Genomic DNA, 19,297 nt, shown 5'->3' with positions numbered 1-19,297 from the left:
TTACCTGTATTGGGAGTGTTTGATGGGGACAGTGTAGAGGGAGCTTTACTCTGTATCCTACCCCATGCTGTACCTGTCCGGGGATTATTTGATGGGGAGTGTAGAGGGAGCTTTACTCTGTATCTAACCTCATGCTGTACCTGTCCTGGGAGTGTTTCATGGGGACAGTGTTGAGGGAGCTTTACTCTGTATCTAACCCCTTGCTGTACCTGTCCGGGGATTATTTGATGGGGAGTGTAGAGGGAGCTTTACTCTGTATCTAACCCCGTGCTGTACCTGTCCTGGGAGTGTTTGATGGGGACAGTGTTGAGGGAGCTTTACTCTGTATCTAACCCCTTGCTGTAGCTGTCCGGGGATTATTTGATGGGGAGTGTAGAGGGAGCTTTACTCTGTATCTAACCCCGTGCTGTAACTGTCCTGGGAGTGTTTGATGGGGACAGTGTTGAGGGAGCTTTACTCTGTATCTAACCCCTTGCTGTACCTGTCCGGGGATTATTTGATGGGGAGTGTAGAGGGAGCTTTACTCTGTGTCTAACCCCATGCTGTACCTGTCCTGGGAGTGTTTGATGGGGACATTGTTGAGGGAGCTTTACTCTGTATCTAACCCCTTGCTGTAGCTGTCCGGGGATTATTTGATGGGGAGTGTAGAGGGAGCTTTACTCTGTATCTAACCCCGTGCTGTACCTGTCCTTGGAGTGTTTGATGGCGACAGTGTTGAGGGAGCTTTACTCTGTATCTATCCCCATGCTGTACCTGTCCTGGGAGTGTTTGATGGGGACAGTGTTGAGGGAGCTTTACTCTGTATCTTGCCCCATGCTGTACCTGTCCTGGGACTGTTTGATGGCGACAGTGTTGAGGGAGCTTTACTCTGTCTCAAACGCTGTGCTGTACTTGTCCTGGGAGTGTTTGATGAGCACAGTGTGTAAGGAGCTTTACTCTGTATCTAACCCCATGGTGTACCTGTCCTGGGAGTATTTGATGGGGACAGTGTAGCGGGAGCTTTACTCTTTTGGAGAGTCTCGGACATTTCAGAAGTGAAATTAGGAAAACCTTTGACACAGAAAGGTGGGGGAATTTTATATTCTTTTATTGTGAACGGCAATTGATGTAGGCTGTATTATAAATTTTAAAGCTGAGATTGATAGATTCGGGTGCGCCAAACATACTAAGAGCATTTTGGTAAAGGTTTATAAATTGGCACTTCAACCATGATCTATGTCACTGAATCGTGGAGCAGACTCGAGGGACCATATCACCTACTGCTGCTCCCTTTTCTACTGTTCGTATAAACATTGAGAAGGGTTGACTAACTTTTGTGCTTTTTAAGGTGAGGGATGTTGACGCTGGTGAATGGGACACCCTTCCTCAGAACCTCCAGTACAATCCACCTCGAGTGAAGCTCCCTCCATTTCCTCTCAGCTTTACTTTCTGAATGGTGTCTGTCTTTCAGAATTTCCAACATCGTTTCAGACCAAGAAGGATCTCTGCAAATTCCTCACCATGGTTATCTACACCTGCAGTGCCCAGCACGCAGCCTTGAATAATGGACAGGTAAACATCCACACAGCGAGACTTTCGAATCAAGAGACGGATGGGCAGAAGGGGTTGGTGAGAGAGAAACAGAATTGCATACCGGATTACATGTGGGCTGTGGTCTAAGTGAGGTTTACACGGCCCAGGGTTCTGAGGTCAACAGCTTCCTTGGCTGGATTGAGCTGACAGCACAGAGATTGGACCCGATGCCTTCTGCTCAGTGTGAGGTCAGTATCACACTGGGCAGTGCCTGTACCCAGCGAGCTGGCTGGAATAACATCTCCCTGTTCCGAGCTGATTTCATGACAGGCAGTAGAAACTCCGAGCCACTGAGCTGGATTCTGCGGTCGCCGACGCCAAAATCTCGTCTGCCGATCGGCCAGAGAATCTCCGTTTACTCCGGAATCAGGGGTGGCACCGTTTTTTTGTGATGCTCCGTCCCCTCAAAAACACCGTACTGGGGAGGCCCTTCCCCGATGCTCAGCCCGCGATGGGCTGAGTCCCTGATGCCGTCGCTCACGTGCGCTCACGCCGTTCGGGGACTTTGCGGGGCGGCTACAGACGGTGTCCAGCGCCGTCACAGTCGGTGGGAAGGGGGCGAGCCGTTCCGCTGGCAGGGGCAGCTTCAGCGGGGGCTGGGGGGACTGGTGGGGGGTGGTCCGGGAGTGGCGAGACTGGTTACAGCAGTTTTTGGCAGGCCGGGTCTGCACGCAGCTGCCGTCATGTTGCGTGACCATTGGGGCCTTTATGCTGCGTGGCTGCGAGCCCCCCACCGGACGGAGGTTCAGTGCGGGGACGGCGGTGCCTTTCTGACCATCAGATCAGATGGATCCTGCGGATATAGCCGTAGGATCGGAGAATCCAGCTCAGTACCTCTGGAGCACACCTACAGAACCCGGGCCTACCTGCTCCCTGTGCTAGCCCACAGCTGGCTTTAGTGGCAGCTTGGCTCCATAGTCAGCACTGAGGCACAGGTAGTGGGTTCAAACCCCTACCCCTGACCACGCAGCCAAAGCTGTTGTTCAGTGCAGTGCTGAGGGAGTGCTCCCCTGTCAGAGCTGACATCTTTCACATGAAATGTTAAATCGGGCTAAATTATCTGAAAAGATTAGATGGGGTTAGGGGGACAGGGTGGGGGAGGGGGGGGAGCTCGGTAGTGTGCTCCTTCAGAGGGTCGGCGCAGTCTTTGAGATTGGGGGGAGATGGGGACGTGAATAAAATTGCTTTTTGTCTTTTTACCTGACTGAAATTGATTTTCTTTCCTTCACTGAACAGTATGGCTGGGGTTCCTGGGTCCCCAACTCGCCCTGCTCAATGAGGAAACCTCCTCCCACTGTAAAGGGGAAAGTGACCATGGAGTACATCATGGAATCACTGCCCAATGTTCACCAATCCTGCTTCCAAGTGGCAATTCTCTGGATCCTTAATCACACGCCCTGGGAAATGGTAAGGAATTGATCAGTAAACTTGGCATCGGACCCACTTTTGAAGAGCGAGTGACTATGACCAGGAACCCAGAGTTCACCACATTGGTTCTCAGAGATGAGAGTGTTGACTGCTGAGGTACGAGCGAGTAGAACGGACCAATGCTCTCTGGTGCTTGGGAGAATGAAACATAACAACTCTGAGAGAGCTTGGCAGGGCAGAAGCTGCGACCCCCTTTTCGCTCTGGCTGGAGGGTCTGGAACTTGGGGTCAGAGTCACAGCATTAAAATTGGGGATGTGCAGGGGGGCAACATTGTCGGAATGCAAAGGAGGAGGTTCCAGAGGGAGCGAGGAAATGGAGGAACCAGTGAGTGGGTGCACGAGCAGTGGGAAAGCCTTCGGCTGAGTGAAACACAGTCCGAGAGGGTTTAAAAAAAATTAATTTACGAGATGTGGGTGTCGCTGGTTATGCCAGCATTTATTGCCCATCCATAGTTTCCCTTCAAAAAGTGATGGTGAGCGGCCTTCTTGAACCTCTGCAGTGTTTGAGGTGTAGGTACACCCACTGTGCTGTTAGGGAGGAAATTCCAGGATTTTGACCCAGCGACAGTGAAGGAACGGCCGATATATTTCCCAGTCGGGGCGGTGAGCGACTCGGAGGGGGAACCTCCAGGTGGCGGGGTTCCCAGGTATCTGCTGCTCTTGTCCTTCTAGATGGTAGAGGTCGTGGGTTTGGAAGGTGCTGCCTAAGGAACCTTGGTGAGTTGCTGCAGTGCATCTTGTAGACGGTACACACGGCTGTCACTATGCATCAGTGTTGGAGGGAGTGAATGTTTGTGGAAGGGGTGCCAATCAAATGGAGCTGCTTTGTCCTGGATGGTGTTGAGATTCTTGAGTGTTGTTGGAGCTGCACTCATCCAGGCAAGTGGGGAGTCTCCCATCACACTCCTGACTTGTGCCTTGTAGATGGTGGACAGGCTTTGGGGGAGTCAGGAGGTGAGTTACTCACTGTAAGATTCCTAGCCTCTGACCTGCTCTGGTAGCCACAGTATTAATGTGGCTAGGTCCAGTTCAGTTTCTGATCAATGGTAACCCCCAGGATGTTGGTACAGCGATGGTAATGTCACTGAATGTCAAAGGGCGATGGTTAGATCCTCTCTTGTGGGAGATGGTCATTGCCTGGTACTTGTGTGGCGTGAATGTAACTGGCCACTTGTCAGCCCGAGCCTGGGTATTTTCCAGGTCTCGCTGCATTTGGACAGGGACTGCTTCGGTATCTGAGGAGTCGTGAATGGTGCTGAACATTGTGCAGTCATCCACAAACACCCCCACCTCTGACCTCATGATGGAAGGGAGGTCATTGATGAAGCAGCTGAAGATGGTTCGGCCTAGGACACTACCCTGAGGAACTCCTGCAGTAATGTCTTGGAGTTGAGATGATTGACTCCAACAACCACAACCATCTTCCTTTGTGCCAGGTATGACTCCAACCAGCGGAGAGTGTTCCCTGATTCCCATTAACTCCAGTTTAGCTCGGGCTCCTTGATGCCACACTTGGTCAAATGCTGCCTTGATGTCAAGGGCAGTCACTCTCACCTCACTGCTGCCTTGATGTCGAGGTCAATCATTCTCGCCTCACCTCTGTTGTACAGCGCTTTTTCCACGTTTGAATCAAGGCTGTAATGAGGCCAGGAGCTAAGTGACCCTGGCGGAACCCAAACTAAGCGCCTGTGAGTAGGTTATTGCTGAGTAAGTGCCGCTTGATAAAACTGTTGATGACTCCTTCCATCACCTTGCTGATGACGGAGAGTCGACTGACGGTGCGATAATTGGCTGGGTTGCATTTGTCCACACATCTGGTGGATGAAATATCAGTGGGGGAGCATTTTGCAGACAGTGATCATAACTCAGTTAGCTTCAAGATTGCTATGGAAAAGGACAATCATGGGCCGGACATCAAAGTTCTAAACTGGGCGAATGCCAATTTTAATAAGACCAGATATGATTTGGCCAGAATGGACTGGGAGCAGACACTTTTAGGTAAATCTGTGACAGAACAGTGGGACGTATCTCATTTCAGGAAATAGGGAGAGTACAGGGACTTCATGTTTCAATCAAGAAATAGGATGGGACCAACAAATCCAGTGAGCCCTGGATATCGAGGGATAGACAGCATTGGATTAGGAGAATAAGGGATGTTTATGGCAGATATCGAGGTTTCAAAACAGCAGAAGCCCTAGAGGTATATAGAATGTGCAAGAGGGAACTTAAAAAGGAAACTAGGAGAGCAAGAAGGGGGCATGAAAAGATGCTGGCAGATAAAATAAAGGCAAATCTAAAGTTGTTCTATAAGTTTTAGAAGTTTTTTAAAGCATTTTTATTGGTTTTGCATTTCTAATAATATTGCAAGGACCAGCCCACAATAAAAAGAGATATCTACAGAATGGGTATACAATAAGGAAAAATAGGAACATAAACAGGTATCCATACAACCTATGTACAGATACGGGGTCCTTACCTTTGGGCTCCCAATGATCGGTTACCATGACTGTGCCATGCAGGGGCTGTTTAGCACAGGGCTAAATCGCTGGCTTTGAAAGCAGACCAAGGCAGGCCAGCAGCATGGTTCGATTCCCGTAACAGCCTCCCCGAACAGGCGCCGGAATGTGGTGACTAGGGGCTTTTCACAGTAACTTCATTTGAAGCCTACTTGTGACAATAAGCGATTTTCATTTTCATTTCATTTCATACATGTTGCCTCCTGGTATTAAAACATATCAGGGGCATGTTTGGCGGGTGCTCTCTGGGCGTACCTTGGTACTGCTGATGTGCTTGCACCCATGTGCTTCCTTGCCCTTTGTCCCCTCTGGCTCCTCTGCCTTGCTTGCTTGCTCTGTATCCTGGTAGGTGTCTCTCCCTCGCCCCCCACCACCCTTATTGGTTGCTAGTCACAAAGAGGTCTTGGAACAGGCTGGTGAATTGCTTCCACGTGTGGCGGAAGCCTTCCTCCAATCCTTGAATGGAGAATTTTATTTTTTCCAAATTAAGGAATTCCGCTAAGTCAGACAGCCAGTCCCAAGGGTCGCTACTCTGCCGTCTACGTGTAGGTCCCCTGCCGTCAGTGTCCCTTCGTCCTGTCTCCACCTTTTAAAGGAGGCGTCCAATATCGTAGGGGGTAAATCTCTGCTTCTTGCAGATGGGGGCCATGGTGGACATTGCGACCAGACCAAAGTGGTGCCTGTGCTGGTTCCACATTTTCAACGGGGCCACCACCACCGGGCTCTTTGAGTATTTGGCTGAGTGGAATAGGTGCAGGGCCATGACCAGTGGTCGGGGGATCTCCCTGTACAGGAGCTCTCCTGTGTTATTACCCATTCTGTTCCCGACTCCTTGACCCATCCCCGTACTCTTTCTGCAGTAGCTGCCCAGCGGTCGAACAGTAGGTTCGGAAGGGCCAGGCCCCGATATTCATCCTTATCCTCGGACACTCTTGCGGATCCTAGAATCCCCCCCCCCCTCCCACACACACACTTACAAACGGCATGATTAATTTGTCCACTTTGGTGAAGGAGACCTTGGGGATGAAGATCTGGAGGGAAAAGAACAGGAAGAGGAACCTAGGCAGTGCGTTCATCTTAATTGTATACACTCTCCCCGCTAGGTCCCTCTTCTTCCATCAGACTGACAGGGTTCCCTAGCTCTGATCTCCTTCCTGTCCCTCCCTGTTGCACTTGCTCAGGTTGAGTTTGTAACCTGTGAGGGCTCTGAACTCCCTTCGGAGTTCCATTATATCTCTCAAACTGGCTAGGGGGGGTTTGAGACACATAGGAGTAAGTCATCCGCTTAAGAGTGAGACTCTGTGCTCCCTTTCTCCCCTCTGGATGCCTCCCCGTCCCTTCGCTCATGCGAGCGATGACCAGTAGCTCATTGCCAGGGCAAACAGTAGTGAGGATAATAGGCTGCATATTTGTGCAGACGCAAGTATTCAGAGCTGGTGGTGTTTGTCCGTACACTCGCCATGGGAACGCGGTACAGTAGTTTCACCCACGACGTGAAACGCTGGCCCAAACCATTCTAATACCTCCATGAGGTACCTCCATTTGAAGCTGTCAAAGGCGTTCTCTGTCTAGAGAGATGATCACTTCTGGCGTCTCCTTCCGGGTGGGGTCTTAATCACCTTCAGCTGGCGTCTGATGTTCGCCATTAGTTGTCTGCCCTTGATGAAGCCCGTCTGGTCCTCCACGACTCTCCAGTCGCCTCGCCGGGGCCTCCGTCAGGACTTTGGCGTCAGTGTTTGGGAATGAGATGGGTCTATATGACCTGCCCTCCTTCGGGTCGTGGTCCTTTTTAGGGATCAGTGATATAGAGGCCTGTGCCAGTGTGGGTGGCAGGGTTCCTCTCGACAGCGAGTCATTCAACATCTCCCCAGGTGCGGGGCCAGTTCTGCCGTAAACTTTTTATAGACATCCACCGGGAATCCTTCTGGACCCGGTGCCTTGCCCGGCTGCATGTAGTTAATGCCCTCCAGGACTACCTCCACTTCTAGTGGTGCTTCCCATCTCTGCTTCGTTTCCTCCCCCACAGCTGGTACGTCCAGCCCATCGAGAAACTGCCTCAATATCGAGTCCCTCTCCGGGGGTTCAGAGATGTACAGCTCCCGGTAAAAGGTCACAAAGGCCTCATTTATCTTATCTGATGCTGTGACTAGTTTACCGTTCCTGTCCTTCACCTGCGTTATCTCCCTCGTGGCTGCCTGCTTTTCCAGCCCAAAGAATGAAGAACAATTGTCCATGTATGGCCACTATTGCTATCTTCCCATCCCTTTTATCGGAGATTAACTGGAATAAAATTAAAGAGATTAACATAGACAGAGAAGAAGTTCTCTGGGTGCTCCGGTTACCTCCCACAGTACACATGTGCACGTTAGGTGGATTGGCCATGCTAAATTGTCCCTCAGTGTGCAAAGATTAGGTGAGGTTGCGGGAACACGGTGCGGGTATGGGCCTAGGTAGGGTTCTCTTTCAGATAGTCAGTGCAGACCCGATGGGCCGAATGGCCCCCTTCTGCACTGTAGGGATTCTATGTATCTGGACAATGATATGGAGTTAGAAAAGGGCGACCTTGGTGTCGGTGTGGATATCTGGTCAGCAGCTCATCTCGGAGTGAAATAAACAATCTGGTTCTGGGCGATGTAAGAACCCCGTGTGAAATAGGTTTGTCAATCTCACCCCAATTCCCAGTGAGCGTGGGTCCCACACTCTCCAGCTCCTCAATGTACAACCGAACGTGCAGTATCTGACTAAAAACAAACTCTTCTATTTTTGGCAGAGACAACTTGGTGATTACAAAGAGAAGCATTTCACTGAAGATAAAGTCCAGCGTATCATTGGGGAATTTCAGGACGAGCTGAAGGAAATCGATCGCCTGATCCAGGAGCGTAACGCGAACCTGGTCCTGAAATACGATGACCTGCGCCCTAAGAACATCGAGAACAGCATTTCCATCTAATGGGCAGGGTGGCCTGGCTCAGAGATGGGAGTGTGGATCCCCCCCAGATCCCTGGTTGTTACCTGAGAGAGTTTCAGGCCGTTATTCACTAAGGAGGGCTGGGGAGGTTTGGGGATCATTCTTTGTTAAACGATGATAAGATTATTGTGTTGTAATAATTGTATGTGTGCATCCTCAATCTCTGGTGTGATACATATTACACTATAATTATGTAGTCTAGGTGATTAATTAATTAATTAATCTGGGGACCCAGGTTCGAATCGCATCAGATGAAATTTGAATTTACTCAATAAAAATCTGGAATTAAAACTCTAAGAAAACATTCTTGTAAAAACCCATCTGATTCACTAATGTCCTTCAGGGAAGGAAATCTGCTGTCTTTACCCGGACTGGCCTACATGTGGCTCCAGGCCCCACAGCAATGTAGTTGACTCTTAACTGCCCTTCTGAAATGGTCGAGGGAGACACTCAGGTGTATGAAATGCTACAAAGTCAGGAAGGAATGAAACTGGATAAGCCACCCAGCATCACCTTCGGCACCAGAAACAACACCGGCAAACTCAGCCCTGACATTGTCCTCCACACTAAAATCTGGGGGCTTGTGCCAAAATTGGAAGCGATGTCTCACAGACTGGTCAAGCAACAAGCCAACATAGGCGGAATCATACCTTACTGCAGAGGTTTTTGACCCATGGGTGGGTCATAGGTAGGTGAGTTTCTCAGGAAAGTCCACGATAGGACAAAGCAGTGCTGGTGTGAGCTGTATGCAGAGTTCCAGGGCCTCTGGAAGCAGGGATAATCTAGCAAATTACAGGCCGATGAGCCTGACATCAGAGGTGGAAAAGATACTGAGGGACAGGATATATGCACATTTGGAGGAAATTGGACTAATTTGTGACAGGCAGCATGGTTTTGTATGGGAAGGTCATGTCTCAGCAACTCGATTTGAAGAGGTGGCAAAGAAAATTGATGAGGGAAGGGCTGTGGATGTAGGTTTACGTGGACTTTAGTAAGATGTTTGACAAGGACCCACATGGCAGACTGATACAAAAACTAAAATCACATGGGATTCGGGGTGGGCTGGCTAGATGGATACAGAATTGGCTTGGTTGTAGAAGACAGAGAGTAGCGGTGAGACAGTGTTTTTCTGAATGGAGATCACCAATAGCTGGTGGTGTTCCGCAGGGATCAGCGCTGGGACTTCTGTTGTTTGTAGTGTATATAAATGATCTGGAGGAAAATGTGGGTGGTTTGATTAGTAAGTTTGCGGATGACACGAAGATTGGTGGAGTTGCTGAGAGTGCCGAGGATTGTCAGAGGATGCAACAGGATAGAGATAGATTGGAGGCTGGGGCACAGAAATGGCAGATGGAGTTTAATCCGGACAAATGCGAGGTGATGCATTTTGGAGGATCAAATCTAGGTATGAACTACACTGTAAATGGCAGAACCCTGAGGAACATTAACATACAGAGGGATCTGGGCGTGCAGATCCACAGTTCCCTAAAAGTGGGGGAGGCTAGTACAGGAATTGAACCGTGCTGCTGGCCTGCCTTGGCCTGCTTTCAAAGCCGGCGATTGAGCCCTGTGCTAAACCAGCCCCTATTTAAAGCAGCTTTCATTTAACTCACTAAGATTTTATCGACATGTTTATTTGAACAGTTCTGTAAGTTTCAAAACTCACAACTTGAATTCAAAATACTACCCAATAGAAAGCACTTGGCCAGGTTCACTTTGGAACATGTGCGCACTCTGAGTTCCCAAACTCAGTGTCCTGTCTTGTGAATGTTGATCCCAGGGTTATCGCGACTGAATCTGGAAGTCCCGTTTTTTTAAAGGTTTAGTTCTTAGTTATAGTTCATCCTTATCAACAATCCCATGGCACATCGGCCTCATTCGTCCTTCAGAGAGAGCCTTGCTTTAGCATTTCCAAAACAAATTGTTATCAGTGAAATGACCAGTTGCAAGCTGTCATTCTGTCCGTTCCCGCGAAATTCACTTTGCAGAGAGCTGCAGTTTTCACGCCCGCAGGTCTGTTGGTCTCTTTTGCCCACCAGGAGAGGAAAGGAAAGCAATGAAGCACAACATGACAAAACGGACAAGCTGACATCCCATTGGAGAGAAGAGCAGTACTTCTTCATGGACGGCATTCCAGGGAGAGAAATGGCTCCCTCCTCTCCAACTATTTAATCAATCACATTTCTACCTCTCGACAGTTCGGCAGAAAGGTCGGGGAAGCTCGAAACGTTAATTCTGTTTCTATCTCCACGGCTGTTGCCGGACCCGCTGAGTTTATCCAGCATTTTCTGTTTTTGTTACAGATTTCCAGCGTGCACACGATTTTGCTTCAATTAAATTGAATATTAATAATAATTAATCGCTTATTGTCACAAGTCGGCTTCAATGAAGTTACTGTGAAAAGCCCCTAGTCGCCACATTCTGGCGCCTGTTCGGGGAGGCCGGTACGGGAATTGAACCCGTGCTGCTGCCTTGTTCTGCATTACAAGCCAGCTGTTTAGCCCAGTGTGCTAAACCAGCCCAGTGTGCTAAATGAAGTGAAAAGAGAATTAGGGACAACGTTTATGTGCCCGCGTGTGGCTTAAGGCTTCAGACTGACACCAGTTTGTTCTGCAAAAATGTTTAAATCCAACTTGCCAATTTATTTCTCAGGATTCAGACTGTTTACTGGGAGGAGACCGGATGAGAATCCCAAATAATTTTCCAATTTCTAAAACTATGATGAAAGTTTGCTTCACCCCTGGTGTGATAACTCTGACCAACAGGTATCTGTTATGTTAAAACAAACTTTAATTTAAACACTGAATTAACCACATAAACATCAAAGATCCTGCACGTGTATGCTTGCTTCCTGGGGAGGAATTTCCCTATTCGATGCACACACTTCCCTATACGAGGAGCACCCCAGGATGGGCGGCTGCCTCTTGGGGGCTAAGGGGTGTCCGCTGAGGACCTGGCTCGTGACGCCAGTATGGAGGCCGGAGACCAAAGCAGAGACCAGATACAACAAAGCCCATACAGACACCCATGCTGTCATTGAACGGTGCATCGGATTCCTCAAGTTACGGTTCTGAAGCCTGGAGCGCTCTGGTGGTGCACTCCAGTCCTGCGAGTGTTTGATGGGGACAGTGTAGAGGGAGCTTTACTCTGTGTCTAACCCCGTGCTGTACCTGTCCTGGGAGTGTTTGATGGGGACAGTGTAGAGGGAGTTTTACTCTGTATCTAACCCCGTGCTGTACCTGTCCTGGGATTGTTTGATGGGGACAGTGTAGAGAGAGCTTTACTCTGTATCTAACCCCGTCCTGTACCTGTCCTGGGAGTGTTTGATGGGGACAGTGTAGAGGGAGCTTTACTCTGTATCTAACCACGTGCTCTACCTGTCCTGGAAGTGTTTGATGGGGACAGTGCAGCGGGAGCTTTACTCTGTATCTAACCCCGTGCTGTACCTGTCCTGGGAGTGTTTGATGGGGACAGTGTAGAGGGAGCTTTACTCTGTATCTAACCCCGTGCTGTACCTGTCCTGGGAGTGTTTGATGGGGACAGTGTAGAGGGAGCTTTACTCTGTATCTAACCCCGTGCTGTACCTGTCCTGGGAGTGTTTGATGGGGACAGTGTAGAGGGAGCTTTACTCTGTATCTAACCACGTGCTCTACCTGTCCTGGAAGTGTTTGATGGGGACAGTGCAGCGGGAGCTTTACTCTGTATCTAACCCCGTGCTGTACCTGTCCTGGGAGTGTTTGATGGGGACAGTGTAGAGGGAGCTTTACTCTGTATCTAACCCCGTGCTGTACCTGTCCTGGGAGTGTTTGATGGGGACAGTGCAGCGGGAGCTTTACTCTGTATCTAACCCCGTGCTGTACCTGTCCTGGGAGTGTTTGATGGGGACAGTGTGGAGGGAGCTTTACCCTGTATCTAACCACGTGCTGTACCTGTCCTGGGAGTGTTTGATGGGGACAGTGTAGAGGGAGCTTTACTCTGTATCTAACCACGTGCTGTACCTGTCCTGGGAGTGTTTGATGGGGACAGTGTAGAGGAAGCTTTACTCTGTATCTAACCCCGTGCTGTACCTGTCCTGGGAGTGTTTGATGGGGACAGTGTAGAGGGAGCTTTACTCTGTATCTAACCCCGTGCTGTACCTGTCCTGGGAGTGTTTGATGGGGACAGTGTAGAGGAAGCTTTACTCTGTATCTAACCTGGATGTGCGGCTTCTGAATAGTCCGGGTGTCAGATATCTCCTTTGCTGAACACTCTCTTCACAATTACAAATAAATAATTGTAATAATTTTAAATAATAAAGCTTGAAAGAGAATCGCTGATTATTTTTCTTTGTGTAGAGAACACTGTGTAATTACAGAAAGGAATATTTCAATGAGGAGAAGGTAAGAACATCAGGGAATTTCAGGAAGATCAATCACAATGATCCAGGAGCGTAATGAGGGTCTGGATCGGAAATAAAAGTACCTAAATCCTTAGGACATTGGGAACAGTGTCACCTTCCAATGGCTCAGGGACGAGTGTGTGGTTTCATACAAAATTCCCGATGGCAACCTTGGGGACGTTAAACATCTGAAATGGCTGTGCGAGAAACCAAACTGCTCCACAAAAGTGAAATAAGAATAAAAACAGATAGACAATGAGCTAGGCACTGCCAAAGACAAGGACACATTTCCCAACTGACCCTGCAATCCCCCCCCCCCCCGCCCCGCCACACCAGTAGGTGTGGCTTGTGCCAGTATTGGGAGTGATGTCCCACAGACTGGTCCAACAACATCTTGACATAGTCATACTCACCAAATCATAAGCGAGAGCCAATGTGCCCAGCTCCTGCATCACCATCTTAGGTACACCCTGTCCCACCATCAGCACAGACCCACCAGAGGTGATGGAATAGTGCAGGTACGGAGGCCCAGTGGTTATCACTGCTGCCTCACAGCGCCAAGACCCGTGCTCAATTACGGCCTTGCCTGCTCGGTGTTTGCAAGTCCTCCCCCGTGTCTGCGTGGGTTTCGTCCGGGTCCTCTGGTTTACTCCCACAGTCCAAAGATGTGCAGGTAAGGTGGATTGGCCAAGATAACTTGCCCCTTAGGGGCCAAGATGAGCAGGTTAGGTTAGTGTTCCGGGGATAGGGCAGGGTGGCTTAGGGAGTTGACCCCCCTCTTTCGGGGGGTGCAGACTTGATGGGTTAAATGACCTCCTTCTGCACAGTTGGGATTCTATGATGTACAGTGGGGAGGGAGTAGTCCTGGGGGGAGGACTCAACATCGACTCCGGGCCTAATCACATCTCACAGCACCAGTTTCAAACATGGGCAATAACACCTCCTGCTGAGAACAACACACAGCCTGCCCCCATTCCTCTTGGAAGAAGCAGTGAGGGTGGCAGGAGTTCAGATGTACTCTGGGTGGGAGACGTAAATGTCCACCACCAAGAGGAGCTCCGTAGAAACACTAGAGTCACAGTCATTGGTGTTACAAAGGAGGCCTATCGAGTCCATGTAGAGAAATCCAGTCAGTCCTATTCTCCACCCCACCCTGTCTATCCCCGTAACTCTCCAAATTTATTTCCCTCAAGTGTCCTTCAATGAAACCATTCAGTGTCTCCACTTCCTCCACTCTCGTGGGAAGCGAGTTTATCACTCGCTGTGTAAAAACGTTCTTCCTCACATTCCATTCCGCTGCATCTCTTGTTCCAAACATTAAATCTGAACCCCCAGTCTTTCCGCCATTAGCCAATGGGATCAGCTTTTCTGACTACCTTATCTTCTGAATACTGACCGAGTCCTGAAGGACACATCCTCCAGACTGAGCCTGTGAAAGGTGATGACAGAACCTACTGGATTTCATTCCTCCCACTCTATCCCATGCAGGTGCACTTGTCCATCACAGTATTGGTCGAAATGACCGCTGCATTCACCTTGTGGAGATGCGGATATCACACTCAGGACATCCTCAATTGGGTTGTGTAGCACTCCTACTGTGCTAAAGGACATAGACACAGAACGGAGCTAGCAGCTCAAAATCAGGATTGATTAGATACTGCGGGCTATCAGTGCCAGCAGAATTATAATCATGCAACATTTATAACAATTATTGCCTAGTATAATCCTTCATTCTACCATTACCATCATACCAAGGGATCACCTGTGATTCAACGAGGAATTCCAGAGACCATGCCAGGGGCCATACCAGGCAAGTCTAAAATTGAGGTGCTTACCAGGTGAATCTACAACACCTCCATGCTAAACAGCATTCAGTAGAGAGAGCCAAGTGACTCCACAAACAACAGATTAGCTCACAGCTCTGCTTTGTCCCACCATGTTAAGTCATGAATGGTGGTGGACGATTCAGCAATTAACTGAAGGAGGATATTATGATCCCTCACTAGGGCGGCACGGTGGCACAGTGGTTAGCACTGCTGCATACAGTTCCAGGGTCCCAGGTTCAATTCCGGCTTCGGGTGACACTGTGTGTGGAGTTTGCACTTTCTCCCCGTGGCTGCGTGGGTTTCCTCCGGGTGCTCCAGTTTCCTCCCACTGTCCAAAGAAGTGCAGGTTAAGTGGATTGGCCAGAGCGTCCAAAAGGTCAGGGAGCTAACGGGAATAGGGTGGCGGCATGGGCTTAAGTAGTGTGCTCTTTCCAAGGGCCATGCAGACTCGATGGGCCGGAAGGCTTCCTCCTGCATTGTAAATTCTGAGGCCCGAACATTTGTTCGGGTACTGGTCAGAAACGCCAACATTTTATTTAATTTGTAAAATGTAAATGTAAAGTCGCCATAGTCCTAGATGCCCATAGGCTGCTTTCCCCTTTGAGGGAGAGAGCTGACTGGTAATGATTTTAACCTGAGGATTACCACACCTCAGGAAAGGGGCCCTCATGAATAACCTCAGCCAGTCCAATCTTAATTTGCAAGATTGCGAGGAAAGGATATTTTGCTCCAGGAGTGATTCCATGCACAAATAGGGATGTGGTATATTAAAACCATCTTTATTAACAGTATTCAACTAACTTTAACATCCGATAAAAAATAGCTTGTACTTACCAGTTAAACAATGCTTAACAATAAAATTAATCACTTAAACTCCCAACTGCTCTCTTTTTATCTCCAATCAAGCAAAACCCATCTCAGGTCAAGATCCACTTTTAAATACAATTCGGAAATACAGGAATACTTTCTGTATCAAGATGCCTTGTAAAAACCTTTTTGAGAGAGAAATCCTTCACGAACCAGCTTGCAGATTCTTCCCTGTGTCAAACGACTGTTTTACTTACCAGCATTTGGCAAAAATGCTCCTGTTCTGTTCACAGCAAATTCTAAACACAAACTCAACACCTGACTACTTCCACCCCTGGCTCCTCCCATTAACTACATCATCTCTATCCCACTAACCACTAACTGGGTTATGACCACCTTGCTAAGTTTAACCACAACCCCTCAATTATCTAAACCCCAGAGATCCTTCTTTCTACAACAAAATCCCATTAGCCCTATTTCAGCAAACAATATCCATGGTTAGAATGAGTGATGATCTTATTTTTATGATGCTTTAATTATCTCTTCTGTAGCCACAGTGTCTGCCTGACCTTTGAAACAGGATTTTTAAAAACCTTATTGCTGTAGAGAGATACAAACACTAATCCAGGCATTCTACCATTACTGCACCAGATACATATAATAGAATATATATATATATATCTGAAATTTCTACATTTCTGTAATAGGTCCACGGAGGCAGAAGTCCCGTCACCACAATTCCTTTTATTTACAAACCCAACAGCTGAATAACCAGGTACATTCAGCCTGCTGTCTACACTGGGAGTGCAGAGGGTCTGACACTCTCTGTTGTATACACAGAAAGGGGTTCCCTGATAGGGCCACTAATCAGGGAACTCGGATTCTAATTGGCCAATCTCAAAGGCCTGGACTAAGTCATTACACCCCTTCCCCCCAAAGTCCAAGGAGCTCCCATGGTCCTCGTGACTCATGGGTCTCCTGCTTCGTTTTTGCTCCGGGTCCAGCTCCTCCACTTCAGCCTCCGACGTGGGAGGGGGGGGGGGTACAATGGCTAGGCACCCATCTTTTCCGATGTGGGCACCCGCGGGCCAGTTCGCCCATTTCCTCCAGCGGCAGGGGTACAGCTGCGGCGTCACCCACGGTGTCCATATCCGAGGCTGATGTCCTCACCAGTGGTGTCAGAGGGGCGTGAATAGTTTGTCGGGGAGGACTCTCCACGGTCCTCGGTATGCTGGTCTGAGTCAGCTCCGGAGGAGGAAACAAATCTGAGGCCCGCACCTGGTCCAGGTGTTTCTTTATTACATGTTTGCCCACACGTATCTCATACGACACAGGTCCTGTCCCGGCCTTGACTGTTCCTGCTACCGTGGGGGGCCATTCGCATCATTTCTGACCCATACATTTCCACACATGTTGAACTGCCTTTCTCGGCGAGTGTTGTCGTGGCCCCTTCATTGGGTCTCTTGGTGTCGCTGTATTTTGCCACCTAAATTCGGGAATAGTAGGCTCAGCCGGGTTCGGAGTCGTCTGCCCATGAGTAGCTCCGCCGGTACTATTCCCGTTGTGGCGTGTGGGGTTGTTCTGTAGTCAAATAGCCAGCGTGACAGTTTGGTGTCCAATGATGCTGCTGATTGTTTCTTCAACCCGACTTTTAAGGTCTGGACGTCTCTCTCCGCCAAATCATTCGATGCCGGGTGGTGTGGTGCTGCCCTTATGTGCCGAATGCCATTCGACTTCATAAACTTTGTGACATCCTGGCTGGTGAAAACCAGTCCATTATCCGAAACGAACACCTCCGGGATACCATGAGTTGCGAACGAGGTGCGGAGTTTTTCAATGGTAGTTGTTGAATTTGCAGAGTTCATTTTGTAGACGTCCAGCCCATTTAGAATGGGTGTCTACTATTATAAAAAAACATTGAACCCATAAACGGGCCTGTAAAATCGCCATGAAGTCGCGACCATAGGCTACCTGGCCATTCCCATGGGTGCAGAGGGGCACCTCCTGCCCTTGTTGGCATTCTTGGCACCAACCTACCAACGCCCCTATGACTATGTCCAGGCCTTACCACCAGACGTAGCTTCTGGCCAGCATCTTCATTTTCGAGACTCCAGGGTGCCCATGATGTGGTTCAGCCAGTATGGCTGAACGGCCTTGACTTGGTACTATTACTCGAGCCCCCCATAGCAGGGTCCTGTCTTCTGCGGTGATCTGCTCTCTTCTGCTCCAATAGGGTGGAATTCCGCGTGGACCGGTCTTTCCATCTACCCAGTTAGCACCAAGTGTTTTATTTTTGATAAAATCGGGTCCCTTTGGGTCCATAAACAAATGCTTTGTGCAGCCACTGGAAGGGTGTGCAGAAAATGTAATGTCATTACCGTTTCCTCTCTTTTGGGTATTGATAGCGGGGTGTCTGGTAATGGCAGCCTGCTTAGTGCATTGGTGTTTGCTACCCGGGTTCCTGGCTGATGCTCCAGTAGATACTGGTACGCCGCCAGTAATAGGGCCCAGCGTTGGATCTGGGCCAAAGCTATTGGCGGTATTGCTTTGTCTTCGTTCAACAACCCCAGCAATGGCTTGTGGTCTGTAAGTATAGTGAATTTCCGCCCATACAAGTACTGGTGAAATTTCTTCACCGCGAAGATCACAGCCAGTCCTTCCTTTTCGATTTGGGCGTACTTTCGTTCTGCTGCTCCCAGCGTCCTGGAAGCAAACACTTTAGGTTGTTCCTGTCTGTTTTGCCCTCTGTGTGCCAAAACTGCACCAACGCCATATGGTGACGGGTCGCACGTGAGCACCAAATCTTTCCTGGGGTCGTTCTCTGAGGAAAGCTGTTCTTTTATCTTCTTGAAAGCCCCGTCTTGGCGGGTGGACCACTCCCAGGCTTGCCCCTTTTTTGTAATTGGTGTTGGGGATCCAAGATGGAAGCTCTGTTCTGTATGAACATAATATGTCACCGGTCCGAAAAAAGACCTTAACTTCTGGATTGTGGTGGGGGCCGGGGCATCTTTAATCACCCTCACCCGATCCTCCAGAGGGCGTAGCCCTGATTTGTCAACCTTGTACCCCAGATAGGTTACTTGAGGTGCTTGGAAAACACATTTCTCTCTCTTTCGGTGCACGCCTGCTGCTGAAAACCTCCGAAGAGACTTCCTCCAGGTTTTGCAGGTGTTCTGCCTTTGTTTTTCCTGTAATGAGGGTGTCGTCCAGGTAAATGGCGACTTGTGGCAGCCCTTGCAATATATTCTCCATTGTCCTCTGGAATATCGCACAAGCTGACGATACCCCGAAGGGTAATCTTGTATACCGAAAAAGACTCTTCAGGGTGTTTATCGTTGAGAAGTTTTGGGACTCTTCGTCGAGCTTCAGCTGCAGATATGTGTGGCTCATATCTAGCTTTGAGAATAGGAGTCCTCCAGCCAGCTTTGCAGACAAATCCTCAATCCGGGGAATTGGGTATTTGTCCAGTTGTGAGTAGCGACTAATCGTTTGTTTGAAATCTCCACAAAGGTGGACCGAGCCATCCGGCTTAAGGATAGGCATCACGGGTGCCGCCCATTCTGCAAACTGAACCAGTTTTATTATTCCCTCACGCTCTAAACATTTTATTCCAATTTGACTTTCTGCCTTAATGCAAAGGGTACTGGTCGGGCCTTGTTGAATTTTGGGACTGCCCCTGGATCTACAATGTCGCCTTTGATCCCTTTATTATTCTGAGCCCTTCGCGTAAAACCTCTGGGTATTTGCACAGGAGTTCGCTCAGGCGGCCATTTTGCAGCTGAAAAATGTTTACCCAATTCAG

General features: G+C 49.0%; 1 protein-coding gene across 1 annotated transcript in view; it reads left to right on the top strand.

The window, feature by feature from the left end:
* Positions 1 to 8,730, top strand: part of LOC140404727 (polyunsaturated fatty acid 5-lipoxygenase-like) — an 88,554-nt gene extending 79,824 nt beyond the window's left edge. Inside the window, exons 12-14 of the mRNA XM_072493407.1 lie at positions 1,451 to 1,551; positions 2,809 to 2,979; positions 8,287 to 8,730. Of these exons, the coding sequence (XP_072349508.1) occupies positions 1,451 to 1,551; positions 2,809 to 2,979; positions 8,287 to 8,466 (452 nt within the window). The 3' untranslated portion in view covers positions 8,467 to 8,730. The remainder of the gene's footprint in view (positions 1 to 1,450; positions 1,552 to 2,808; positions 2,980 to 8,286) is intronic.
* The last annotated feature ends 10,567 nt before the right edge of the window (positions 8,731 to 19,297 follow it).

Source organism: Scyliorhinus torazame, chromosome 31 (assembly GCF_047496885.1).
Source record: "Scyliorhinus torazame isolate Kashiwa2021f chromosome 31, sScyTor2.1, whole genome shotgun sequence".
NCBI lineage: Eukaryota > Metazoa > Chordata > Chondrichthyes > Carcharhiniformes > Scyliorhinidae > Scyliorhinus > Scyliorhinus torazame.
The sequence above is the reverse complement of the archived record's forward strand: the minus strand, read 5'-3'. Positions and strand labels throughout refer to the sequence as shown.